This window comes from Quercus robur, chromosome 11 (genome assembly GCF_932294415.1).
Source record: "Quercus robur chromosome 11, dhQueRobu3.1, whole genome shotgun sequence".
Taxonomy (NCBI): domain Eukaryota; kingdom Viridiplantae; phylum Streptophyta; class Magnoliopsida; order Fagales; family Fagaceae; genus Quercus; species Quercus robur.
The window spans coordinates 54,345,505-54,358,695 of record NC_065544.1 but is presented as its reverse complement, the minus strand read 5'-3'; the positions used below and the strand labels follow the sequence as shown (position 1 = coordinate 54,358,695).

The 13,191-nt window shown below is 33.6% G+C and overlaps 3 protein-coding genes across 4 annotated transcripts; all 3 read left to right on the top strand.

Moving 5' to 3' along the window:
* Positions 1-7,309, top strand: LOC126705583 (protein LAZ1). Of its 2 annotated transcripts, XM_050404657.1 has the most exons (9): positions 1-162; positions 1,680-1,948; positions 2,056-2,112; positions 2,553-2,661; positions 2,881-3,065; positions 3,162-3,250; positions 4,476-4,737; positions 5,596-5,844; positions 6,701-7,309. In XM_050404657.1, the coding sequence occupies exons 2-9, from the start codon at positions 1,796-1,798 to the stop codon at positions 7,058-7,060; spliced, it is 1,464 nt and encodes a 487-aa protein (XP_050260614.1). In that variant the 5' UTR covers positions 1-162; positions 1,680-1,795; the 3' UTR covers positions 7,061-7,309. The 2 variants fall into 2 exon arrangements, with proteins under 2 accessions (XP_050260614.1, XP_050260615.1); XM_050404658.1 differs by lacking the exon at positions 6,701-7,309 and having other exon boundaries at positions 5,591-5,838.
* Positions 7,310-8,822: 1,513 nt separating this feature from the next.
* LOC126706362 (auxin-responsive protein SAUR61-like) lies at positions 8,823-9,536 on the top strand. The gene has a single exon (XM_050405781.1). It carries the CDS (start codon positions 8,961-8,963, stop codon positions 9,402-9,404), a length of 444 nt encoding a protein of 147 aa, XP_050261738.1. The 5' UTR covers positions 8,823-8,960; the 3' UTR covers positions 9,405-9,536.
* A 2,972-nt stretch (positions 9,537-12,508) lies between these two features.
* Positions 12,509-13,191, top strand: LOC126706177 (auxin-responsive protein SAUR68-like). The gene has a single exon (XM_050405490.1). The coding sequence runs from the start codon at positions 12,592-12,594 to the stop codon at positions 13,081-13,083; it is 492 nt and encodes a 163-aa protein (XP_050261447.1). The 5' UTR covers positions 12,509-12,591; the 3' UTR covers positions 13,084-13,191.

Genomic DNA, 13,191 nt, shown 5'->3' with positions numbered 1-13,191 from the left:
ATAAAGAGTCACGTGCTTAGTCCGTGCCAATTTCCCCAATTCCCAATATCTCTCACATTTTCTTTCTAGGGTTTTTACTTTAATTGGGGAACGAAAAACCTTCGTCTTTAGCTTCTTCGTCATCTTCTTCTATCAAATCAAACTCGGGCAAGCTCAATCTCTGTGAGTATTTTTATTTATATCCAATTCTATTTGTATAATTGTGGTGATCGATTTCTGTGTCTTTTTTTTTTTTTTTTTGCGTGAATTTATCTGTTTGGTTCTCGGGAAAGTGCAGGAAAATGCAATGAATTTACAATTTCTTAGATTTTTACGAAAAATTTGGATTTGGATTTGTTCTGTTTTGTTTTTTTATGTTCCTATTTTTCGAGCTCTATCTGATCTACTGTGGAAATTTTGCAGATTTATTTTTTGTATTTTTCTTTGTGGAATTATTGGCATGGCTGAATTGAAAAAAGAAATATCTATGAATATATTTTGTGCAAGTTTCATTGGTATATTATTTGTTTCTAAATCTTGAATTTTTTTTTTTTAGCACTAAAGGAGTAGTCAGTACTTGTAATCATTTCTGGGAAAAACTTAAGATACATTACTTAGATTTTGTACTTTAGGTTACTGATTAAGTTCAATAATGGGGTTGCATTCACTAACACAGTAGAAATGCAATTAAATTCAATCGGGGTTCGATTTTTATTTTTATTTTGATAAGTAATGAAAAGGGTTCGAATCCTCCTACCCACTTGTTGTAATAATCAAATTATCAAAAATTAAAAAAAGGAAGGGGATAACACCCTCATGAAGTAGTCTTTCTTTAATAAAATATTCTTACCTATCAAAAAACTATACCTAAGTTTTGACCATCATTTATATAACTCATTTTGACTTATTACATGCTTGACGTGGGGCTTAACTCTCACTCGCCATGCATTCATAGTCCAGATCAATATATAAGTCCAAATAATCTGTGGTATCACACTTTAGGGCTCGGGGCATATTTATTAAACCTGAACACATTAAACCCGATGTAGGAGTTGGGTTACTGGGTCACTGGTTCAAGCTATGGGTCACCGCTTGAACCGTAGGGTCAAATAAAAAAATAATTTAGGTGAATCATAAAATAAATATGTAAGTTGAAAATATAGGCATGTTTAAATTACTAACTAAAATTTAATCTTAACAACTAGCCACCTAATGTAAATTAAATTCAAGGTTTCACAAGTAACAACACTAGAAAACATAAAATAAAAGGATGCCATAGAATTGCAGTCAAGTATTTTCTAAATAAAATCCTATTACATGTCTTAAAAGACATACCTATTTAATTTTTAGATTGACAAGTGAATAGAAAAATATCTTCTCAAAACAGTTAGCCTTTTGCACTCTGCATAGTGCAGTCTGCAGTGTGTTGGGACTGAATTGCAAAGCAGTTTGCTTTTATGACTACTGTTAGGCTTTTAACTCTAGCTAATAACCAAATTGTCTCATTTTAAATAGCAGAGAAGCAGAAACCGTACTATAATGGACGTATAATGGTTTTTTTGTTCAGGCATCATCTTATAAACATAGGTTTAACAACTGAAAGGTAGATTAGGGTAGCAATGGATGAATGTAGGAAAATATATTGGACAATGGTCTTTGGATATTGGAATATGCTTATCATTCATCAAATGGGTTGACAGGTCCATATTTGTTGAGGCTCGGTTGATTTGTCACCTCATGCATTCTCTTGGGACATAGTAGTACATTATGCTGGCGATCTTTGAGAACATTGGCCAGTTAGAAGCTAACATAGCTGATGAAGATAAAAAAATTTCACGGTCTTGTAACCTCATTGACCTACACGGCTCCATTATGGGCAAGTCTATTTTCTGGCTCCCTTGTACTTGTTACTCTGGCACTTTCAATATACCTTCTATTCGAGCACCTTTCTGCATACAAGAATCCTGAGGTTATTCTCTATCAGTGTTTCACTTTCTTATTATATTGTATATGCCTACTGTTTTTATTTTTTGCTTAGTTGATTTTTTGTCTTAATTTGGTTTGCCTCAATACCAGGAACAAAAATTTTTGATTGGTGTTATCCTAATGGTTCCTTGCTATGCGGTAGAATCGGTGAGTTTGTCTACAAAAAGCCATATGGTATCTTATTGATGAATTTCAGGATACTTCTCCCCCCCCCCCCCCCCAAAAAAAAAGAAAAAAGAAAAAAAAACTAGAATTGAGTGAGTGATTTTGAAGGTATGTTCCTATAACTGGAATTATTAGCGGAGTTGATCTTGAGATGATAGACAACATTTTTAGATAAATCTGTGCAATTGGTTGTCAAAGTTCCAATTTGGAGGTTTATCTAGTTGTTTGAGTTCATTTCACTTATATATTTAATTCTAAATTATTCATTGTTGATATTAGGAAAAACTTTATTTTATAGGGATTTATTTTTAATATTTTATGAAATATAGTTTACTGCTGTTTAAAAACATTATTTGATGTGCTTTTGCCTTGTTCTATTTTTATTTGTTTTCACCTTCTCTAACTTGGGTTTTTCATAATAGTTTGTATCATTGGTGTACCCATCACTTAGCGTTGACTGTGGGATACTACGCGATTGCTATGAGTCCTTTGCCATGTATTGCTTTGGAAGATACCTTGTTGCGTGCTTGGGTATGTCTTTTTCAAGAACTTTTATGAATGAAAAAGAATTTATATCAGACTTTTGGGGTCATTCTTTTGTAGAGGTTTATGCAATTCTAAATTCTAGATCCTTAGCACCACCATTTGGTGTTTTTATTCTTTCTTGGTATTCTTTTTTATTTTTCTGATTGTTGTTGTATTAGTTGTTGTTTCCCTATTGCTCATCTCTTTCTTTTTTCTCCTTTTAAGGTGGGGAAGAGAGGACTATTGAGTTTATGGAAAGAGAAGGACGTGCAAGCTCTAAAACTCCACTATTAGAACACGGATATGAAAAAGGAACCGTAAAGCATCCTTTTCCAATGAACTATTTCTTGAAGCCATGGACACTAGGCAAATGGTTTTACCAAGTTATCAAAATTGGAATTGTTCAATATGTATGTTATGCTGTCAATCAGAAATTTTTCTCTCTGATAGTTCTTGAGTTCCTTTTATTTGTAATAAACAAAATCAAATTATTTTTTCCTTGGCAGATGTTAATAAAGACTCTATCTGCTATTTTAGCTGTAGTCCTTGAAGCCTATGGTATTTATTGTGATGGAGAATTCAAATGGGGATGCGGGTAAGATAATCTTGAATCAATTTTGGTGATTATACTGGTTTCCTCACCTTGTAGTAGCATTGCTTCTTCTTCTTCCTCTCATATATATATTGCCTTGTATATTAAATGCTCATTTATTATTTGCTCATTATGCATGTGATTAATTGCTTTTTACTTTTTATTTTTTTAATTGGTATCTCGTTTCTTACTAATTATGCACCCATCACTTTACACACACACACGCTTGCACACAAACCTAGCTTCTACTTCTTCTCTTTTTCTTTTCTTTTTTAAAAATATTTGAATTTATAAACTTAGTTTTGAAAGAGATCACATTTATCTTCTTGCATTTCAATTTAGTAGTTGTACTGAAATATATGCGTCCTCAGAAGTCATTCCCTGTGGATTTATTCCTCTATGTTTATATATGTTGTATCTTTAGAATCTTCCATTGTCCTCAATCCAACGTGTTGAATAATCCTAATAAAATCTCAATTTTTCTTTAAACCTTTTTATGGCATCTCACAAAATTAGCATAATTTTTTGGGGTGTGTTGGCTGGGGCTGAGTATGTAACCATTCAATTTTGAAACAATGGCGATTACTGATTTTGAATAATCAATTAGCGGGTTCTCATAATTTTGTCATCTATGAATTCTGGTTTCCAATGATTTTAGCTTTTTAAATGTAGTTTGACAGGTCAGAGTTAGTTTGCAAAAAAAAAAAAATTTTTAATGGTTTGTAATTAGATGATTGAATTCAATTGCTTGACTTGCTTCGGTGCAATGATAAACGTTTGATAAATATAGCTCATCATACCAAATTTTATGGTGGATATAGAATTGAAAAAGTAACCAGGTTGTCAAGTTTGATTGCCGAGAGGTGATAGCCAAGTGTGATTTTTCATTTAGACTGACTTATACATCAATGAAAATGATATGACATCGGCCATTTAATCAGTGAAAGTTGCATGAGGTGGAGTACTTTCGGTGTCCTCAACTTCTTATGCTGCTAAAATTGCTATAGTTTGACTTCAGTTGTGACTTGAGGGGATTCTGTTTGTTTGTTAAAGCAAGACGTAAATGGTGTTGTGAGATCTTGAAGTTTTTCTTTATCTATTTGAATTTTTCTTTCTTGTTAATCTTTTGTAGTATTTGTTGTTCTTACAATTGAATCAGAAATTTTAACTTGTAGACAGGGAATCTCAAGTTACATCTAATGGTCCTGGCCTCTATTTGTTGTTGTAGGTATCCTTACATGGCAGTGGTTCTAAATTTCAGTCAGTCGTGGGCTTTGTATTGTCTTGTTCAATTTTATACTGTAACAAAGGATGAATTGGCACACATACAACCATTGGCTAAATTTCTGACATTTAAATCAATTGTGTTCTTGACTTGGTGGCAAGGTGTGGCAATTGCTCTTCTCTATTCCCTTGGTTTGTTCAAAAGTTCTATAGCTCAAGGTTTACAGTTAAAGTCAAGCGTTCAAGATTTCGTCATTTGTATAGAGGTAGATGTTAATTTTCCACTAGCTTCTTACATTTATTTGGCAAGTGAGTTAGCCACTAAAACAGCATATCTATTTATATATTTCCCCATAACTGAATAATGTTCATCAAAGATAGTTGTGACTCCTGGTTCTTAGTAATGGAAACCTCACTCCCTCAATTATGACCCTTGGTCTTGTTACTCACTCTAATTAATCAACACTGGAATAGAGCTAATTGTTCTTGTTTTAATTATTATGCCTTCTGGCACATTTATTACTTCAGTATATCTTTCCATTAATTGCTAGTTCATGGGATATATCCATTTTACTGAGAATGTTATATTTACTTGGTCTTGCTGGGATGATATAACTTTTGCAGTGAGAGTTGCTATAATATTATACTTGGAACAATGATCCATGTATGCGACAGAAACAACCAAATGTTGTGACTTCAGCAAGTGTGCACTATATTTAGATCATTTGAATTTTGCTGATTTCAATCAAGCAAAAAGTTTTTGAATTTATATATTACTTGAAACCAAGGATGAGATTTCTTAAATATAGGTCCAGATGGATTGACTGATTGTTTCACTACATGGAGGATATATGTGAATATTTTGGCTTGTTGTACTGTCTCTTATGCAACATTCTACTTTCTATTTATTAGAAGCTAATTATTGAAATGTATTGTGCTGTCCATTATGTGTGATTTTGTGAATTTGGAATGCAATGTGTGTGGTGAGGGTTTCATTGCAATCCTATAAACAAAGCTTATTTAACTATTGTTCTGCTCATATTTCCTTCAAAAAGTTTCTTAATGATTACTGTAATTCTTATACATATTAAAGTTTAACAGGTCTATATATTCATCCAGCGCAGATGGCCATTGCTTCCGTTGTTCACCTCTATGTGTTTCCTGCAAAACCTTATGAGCTAATGGGGGACCGCTTCCCTGGAAGTATTTCAGTTCTTGGAGACTATTCTGCTGACTGTCCTTTGGATCCTGATGAGGTTAGAGACAGTGAGCGGCCCATAAAGTTACGCCTTCCCCAGCCTGACATTGATGTCAGGAGTGGAATGACTATCAGAGAAAGTGTTCGGGATCTTGTTATTGGTGGTGGGGAACATGTAAGTATTCTTGTATGTTGCTAGTATCATAATCAGAGTTTTCCTGCACATCTGGTGGCAATCATTATTGATTAAAAAATAGTTTGAGTATTTGAAATTCTTGCAGGGTTAACATGTATTTTGCCTTAAACAATTGTAACTAATTGGATATTAAGTATTTATTAGCTGGCTCCATTTATGAAGGCATCAGTTGTTAAGGCAGCCATGTTATAAGAAGATGGAAGTTTTGCATTCATCAGTATAGTGGTTGCGGTGAATTTAGTGAGAGGCAGTGCTTATGATGGTAATGATAGTGAATGATTTTGAAAAGATATGGAAGTTGTATTGTTTTGAGGAAACAATTGTTTTTCTTTCCCCTGGAAGGCCATATTGAAAGCTAATTGGTGTTGTACCACAGACCTAGGATCAGATCCTGTGATTTTGAAATGACAAGGAAGTTGTTTTTTTTTTTGAGGAAAAAATCGTTTTTCTTTCCCCTGAAAAGCTATATTGAAAGCCAATTGGAGTCGTACCAGAGCTTAAGGATCGGAACCTGCCTTCACCCAGGTTTGGGGGTCTCATAGATAGGACGAGGGCTATCCTATTGCACAGTTAGACTCTGCATCAAAATAGAAAAGCAAGAGTTAGTAATTGCCTACATTCATGTTTGGTAGAAAGTAGAAACAGAAGAACATTGAGGAAGATAGATCATATATATATATATTCTATTTGGTTCCCTATATCCTCTTCACCTGTAGTCTAAGTTAAATCTTGCATGTGCATGTGCTGAATTAATTTTATGTATATATTCTTATTTTATTTTTCCTGCGTATTTTCAGTGCTGAATGCCTTAATCTGTTGTGTGCCTCTTACACAGATTGTGAAAGATGTGAGGTTCACAGTAACCCAAGCAGTGGAGCCTATGGAGAAGGGGTTCACAAGGTTTGGTGAGAAGTTACATAAGATCTCTCAAAACATTAAGAAGAATGATAAGGATAGAAGAAGAACAAAAGATGACAGTTGCGTAGCCACGTCATCACCTACACGGAGGATGATTCGTGGGATAGATGACCCCTTATTAATTGGGAGCATTAGTGATAGTGGAGTCTCGAGGGGAAGGAAGCACCACCGTCGGAAATCAGGAAATACCAGTGCAGAAAGTGGGGGAGAGAGCAGCAGCGATCAAAGCTATGGTGGGTATCTGGTCAGAGGTCGAAGGTGGGTTACTAAAGAGTAGTTAAGAGGATCAATTCTACCGGTTTGAAAGAAAGTTGATGAGGATGGTTTAGTTATCAATCAGCAATGTGCCATTTTAGCACTCTGTCAAAGTAGTGTCTCATGGCCTGGCTTCTTTTGTATACACCATGGCCTGTTTTTTTTTGCCTCAGACGTGGAATTGTGATTCATGTATCATTAATATTATCATATACAATGGGTTTTTGATAAGTTGTATAGAGCTTCCATCGGTTGGCTGATTATAATTTCATCAGAATCCGGGATGTGGTTGCATGATTGAGAAATATTCACCCTTTTTTATTTTTTCGGTTCTTCATCAGAAAGCAAAGTGTTTCTTGGTCCAACACTTTTATGACAATGTTTGTCGCGTGTTGTATTGCGCCGCTAGCCAAAAATCCTTCTAAAGACTCACGTTATGAAGAGGCAAGTTGAAATAAGCACAATATCCAAAACTTACCACTCGAAGTGTAGGAGGAATAGATCTTTGATGACCCGAGAAAGCTGGTTTCAGTGTTAAAAATGAAAGAATATGGAGTACGTACATGTTAGTACTTACTAGTTTATGTTTTTCTGGTACAATATAATCAAATCCCAAAAGGCCTTTTAATTTACAATATGATAATGCTTCATTTGATTGCGTCTAAAATACATATGGCAAACACAAATTTGGCCAACAAATATGCCGTTGCTGCAGCATTTAAGCCCTCCACATTCAATTGATATGGGTCCAACTTTAAATAGGTCATCAATACAGAGCAAATAACAATCATTTCATAAGCATATGATTTGTCCATCTTCTCAAAAAATAATACTCCCAAGTATTATACCTGTTTATCTAACATTCAATTGATTGTTTTCCAGAGAGCAGGTATGGATAAAAGCTGGTAATTTGGGAAGGTATGGACTGGGCAAATAGGTCCCATTTTTTAAGTTCACCATTAAAATTTAAAAGGATCTTTATTCTTTTTTGTAATTACAATTTTTTATATTGTTTTCTTGTACACCACTTAAGACTGACTCTAAATTGGCAACTTCTATGTTCTATAGCCATACTTTGATTAATTTATATAGGTAGTTACCTTGTCTTCTTGTCATATGCCAAAATACAAGAGTATCACAATCGTACTTTCCTGTATTCACTAAAAATCTTTAGATGTTCTATTACAACTTATGATGGCTGTCATATATTTAGTCACTCTACCATCTTGCAAGACTAAAAGCAGAGCTGGCTGGGGCCAAAATTGTCGATAGTTTCCAGAATCACTCTAAGAATCGTCTCATGGGTTTTTACTAGTATCTGTAGACTGTAGCACAGTTAGTTTTGGAATTCGAAGTAAAGTATACACCATTACAACTAGTACTTGTGTTAGGTCTTAAGTTTGTCCAGGTTGGATTCAAAATTGTTGATAATTTCCACAAATATCATATGGGGTTTGATTAGTATCCATAAAAACCTCAGTTGTAGCATGATACTTGTTGTGAGTTTGACTAGTTTATCCTTATTCATTTGCCTCATAAAGACTCCATGAGACCTGCAGCAGGTAGCAATGAGCAATCTGATAATATCTTTTGTCCTTAAACCAAAAGACTAAGAACGAGAAATATCCAAAATTGTTTCTTCCATAATACTTTGGTTGGCAAACATAGATACCGAATCACCGATACCACCAAGTGAACATTTATACCAATGCAATAGAATCACATGCTTTTGCGTCGGCTAGCACGACACAAGAAAAGCTACATAACATGGATTGTCTCACAACCTAATCAATATATATGTAATCCTCCTCCATTCTCAACTCAACACAAGCAGTACGCCGATACCATTTTAGAATTCTAAGACTCACATCTCCTTTCCTCTTCTAACTTAAGACCATTAATTTTTTATAGAGAAAAATAACATGATTAGTCCCAAGAAGCTCATTAGAATGGCAAGGAAGTGGCATGAAATAGCTTACATAGAGAAGAAAAGAGTTTCTTATCTAAGAAGTGGAGAAGTGAACGCAATCAATTGCAGCACATCTACTGTGGCTGAGAAAGGCCATTTTGTTGTCTACACAAGTGATCAAAGGCGTTTTGTCATGCCCTTAGCTTATCTCTACACCACCATCTTTCAAGAGCTCTTCAAGATGTCTGAAGAAGAGTTTGGGCTATCAAGTAAGGGGCCTATCACATTACCATGTGATGCAGTCTTCATGAATTACGTAGTCTTACTCATCCAAAGAGGTGCAGTTAAAGATTTAGAGAAAGCTTTGGTAAATTCCATTGCTACAAGTCATTGCTCATTAGCCTCCTCATTACATCAAGAACATACAAGCAAACAGTTTCTTGTTTGTGGTTACTGAATACAGAGACTTGGCTTTTGTAACTTTATTCTTTCAGAGTTGTAGTTGTATTCGAATCTCACAGTTTTGATGTTAATATGATCCTAGTCTCCCTATGTCAATGTTTTAAAGAAGCAATATATCTTCAGGAAATTGTTGTATTCTTAGACCAAATAGATGAAGTTTTGCCCATTCATGGAGCACTTTTGGCTAACGAAAATTTTTATATAAGACTAGTGTATAATTTGTGCATATGCATGGTACAATAAAAAAAATTACAATTACACACATATATGGATTCAAATTATAATCTCTCTCTTTTATTTTATTTCTTTTCTTTTAATTTCTTTTGGATATACACATGAGTTTACTCTTTCCTTTTTTCTTTTTTGGTTTATTGAGTTTTTGATGATTTACTTATATTAAACCTTTCGTCTTTTGCACCCCATTAACTCACTTAGAATAAAAATTAAAAAAACTTAAATATGACACGTGGCGCAAAATTAGTTAACAATTGGAATCCAATTTAAAATTTAATTGGATTTTCTCTCAGCTTTACCTATTAATATATATATATATATATATATATATATATATATATATAGATTACATCTATAGAGAAGCTACTAATTTTGATTGATCATTTGCACAATTTAAGGTGTTGTAAAACTAAAACTACAACAATTTTTTTGAAAAAAAAATAAAAAGTTGTGATATTTAGCAACATCTGCTTAATATGATTTTTTTTAAAAAATAAATACTCATATGTAATAATGAAATTTGGGTAAAAAAAAGAGAGAATTTTGTGAGTAAGATTCTTCTCCCAATAAACAGATTGGATTTTGGAAATCAGTTTTTGGCCGACTTGTAATTTTTAAAATTGATGCTATATCGCCAAAAACAGGACAGAGAGTCATCTTCCAAAATTGGTGCTAATAGTATGGGAAAATCGGCTATTGCCCTCTTGCTTGAAATATTTAGCCAAAAAGCCCTTCCTTTTAGGTATTTAGGGCAGTAGCCCTATTTGTAACTTGATCTTAGTAAAATCGAGTTCTGACTAAATACTAGTAAGATAGTAGAAGCTTATGTGACTTACCTAATAAAAATGCTAGGTGAAACTCGACTTTTTTGAAATCGAGTCTTTTTAAAAAAAAAATATTTAAAGGAGCTTGATATTGATAAATCTTAATCATTAGTAATTTTTATTTCTTTAAAAAAATATCACCTGGTGTCATATAAAAGAAGACAGTGTCCGCTAACTCTTAAGGCTACATGATGCTGAGATCGACCAGGTTTTAATAAGTCTTTCAAAAATCAAAATCAATAGCACTCCTCTGATATCGAGGGACTGTCATGGATGCAAGACTTGAGTACCTCAAGATCTACAACCACTTCCATGGCATGTCACTGCTAAGCATCAGTTTCTCTTGGTCTAGTAGGGACCGAGTCACCGAGCCACCAACACACGTACACTTATTCGTGGCTTTTGAAGAATTGATAATAAAGGTATTGACAATGTTTTGTACACATTTCACATAGCTTTCATATAATATAGTCTGACACATGATATCACTTTTGTATGAAAATTTTTGTTTTCAATGAATTTAACCTATTGATGTGCTCAAGACCAATAAATCAAGTAAGCTGATACTATATCTATATAAAATTGCTACTATGTATTCCAGAAAATATTTTTTTACTATTAAAAAAATTCAATTTTAATCATTATATTATGTTCCCCTTAAGCTCAAGCCCAGTTGGGTCTGTACTTTATGTTTTACTTGTGCTACTAGTCTTAGACTATGCCAATATATATAAGCATTCTATGTACATTTTTGTTATGATTCAATAATATACTCTTATTATCAACTATATATGTACACTTTCAACTTCAAGACTTACAATGATGGAAAAAAAGGTTAATAGGCCTCCAGAGCAGGAATTTTTTCAAGCTGGCTACTGGCAAACCTAGTTAGTAATCTTTCTATGGGATATTTAAGGAACTAGCTAGTAGCAATTATATTTGCAGAGGATTTCTGTTTTCAAGCCCTAAAAAAGATTAGTTGGCTGAATTTGTTGTCAAATTATCCCTGAGATTACTATTTTGTACAATATCCTTTCTAGGAGGAATTATAGATTACTATTTTTATGTTTTTGAATTTTGTTTTTGGATCTTGATTTTTCTAAGTATCTGTTGAAATAATTTGAAACTAATTGAAGAATAGTTGACTGATAATTTCAAATTATGTCCACAAGTATCAGCATCGGATATTCCCTCATAAACTAAACGCTTAAAGTAGGCATCTAAAACTCAACATTGTTTTTTCCTCTAAATTATATTACCCTCATTCAACAACAGAGACAGATGCAGATTAGGCCCTAAATGACAATATATTGTACACATACTTTTTTTTTTTGACTGAAGAAGGTAGTTGTACACACATACTATATCCTCCTAATATGTAGTACGCTAAAAGGAATAAAAATAAGAGCAAAGTTTAGATATAATTTCTTAGATGTTATGACTTAAATTCGTCAATTGAATTCAATCATGTGGTTGTATTGACTGTGAATCAAAAATATGTTATCTTTTTCATGGACAATGCAACCATATGATTATATTAAAAAAAAAAAAAAAAAAAAAAAAAAAAAAAAACTGAAGGTACAGTACCTAAGTTTTACCATTAAAAAAATGTCAAATCTTGCAAAATCTATCTTAGGAGACAACCACATGATCTTAACTATTTTATCTGATTCAAGAAGTGAAAGTAGATCCATTTCTGAGTTCATGTTTGTTTTTATCCTTGTGGTCCAGGCGTACTTGGTGATTTATGACTTGTAACCAAAACTGGTAGGAATTGCTGTGTCCTTAAACCAGAAGACAGCTTATAACTAGCGTGAGATAGTATTCATTAATTGTTGGCTCTATGAATCGTTGGTTGCCAAACATAGATGATTTACACACCAGTACACAACCATGCATGCACCTATTATTAAACATAACTAACCACATGCTTTTGTATTGGAAATCCTTACATAAAGAAAGCAACATTAAATGGAGTGTTTCATACCTTGTGAATATATATAAGCAAACCATTTCCATTGCCTTTCAATTGGCACACAGAACTACTTTCTTTCTTCCTGTTTAAAATTATTCCTCTCTAATATACATTGTAAGAGTTATTCATCTATAATATACATTGTAAGCATGATCAGCCCCAAGAACCTCCTTAAGATTGCAAGAAAGTGGGAGAAGCACGCTTCGATAGGGAGGAAAAGAATTCCACTTCGGAGTACGAATGATTATGTGAAATTGGAAAGCTGCAATACATCATCAGCAGTGGCTAATAAAGGCCATTTTGTTATCTACACCACCGATGATAAGCGTTTCATGATGCCCTTGTCATATCTAAACAACAACATCTTTAGGGAGCTCTTCAAGAGGTCTGAAGAAGAGTTTGGAATATCAAGTGATGGGCCAATCACATTGCCATGTGATTCAGTCTTCATGAATTACTTAATCTTGCTCATCCAAAGAGGTGCAGCTAAAGATTTAGAGAAAGCTTTGCTGAATTCCATTGCTACCAAGTGCTGCTCTTCAATTTCTTCTTGTCATCGATCACCAAGGATTTGCAGGCCAAAATTTAGTTCTTTGCGGCTACTGAATCATTCATATATGGAATTTGTAAATACTCTTTAGAGTATAGTCAACAGTCACTATGTGTATATGTTAGTGTACATCAGTACATCCGTACAACATATGTGACTTACCAGAGTGAAACAACATTTATGGTTAACATGATTTACA

Excerpts from the sequence above, each read along its gene's own strand:
- LOC126705583 (XM_050404657.1), top strand. The coding sequence starts at position 1,796 with ATGAAGATAAAAAAATTTCACGGTCTTGTAACCTCATTGACCTACACG. Across the intron at positions 1,949-2,055 it reads CTGCATACAAGAATCCTGAG|GAACAAAAATTTTTGATTGG; the intron begins GTTATTCTCTAT and ends CCTCAATACCAG. Across the intron at positions 3,251-4,475 it reads GAATTCAAATGGGGATGCGG|GTATCCTTACATGGCAGTGG; the intron begins GTAAGATAATCT and ends TTGTTGTTGTAG.
- LOC126706362 (XM_050405781.1), top strand. The coding sequence starts at position 8,961 with ATGATTAGTCCCAAGAAGCTCATTAGAATGGCAAGGAAGTGGCATGAA.
- LOC126706177 (XM_050405490.1), top strand. The coding sequence starts at position 12,592 with ATGATCAGCCCCAAGAACCTCCTTAAGATTGCAAGAAAGTGGGAGAAG.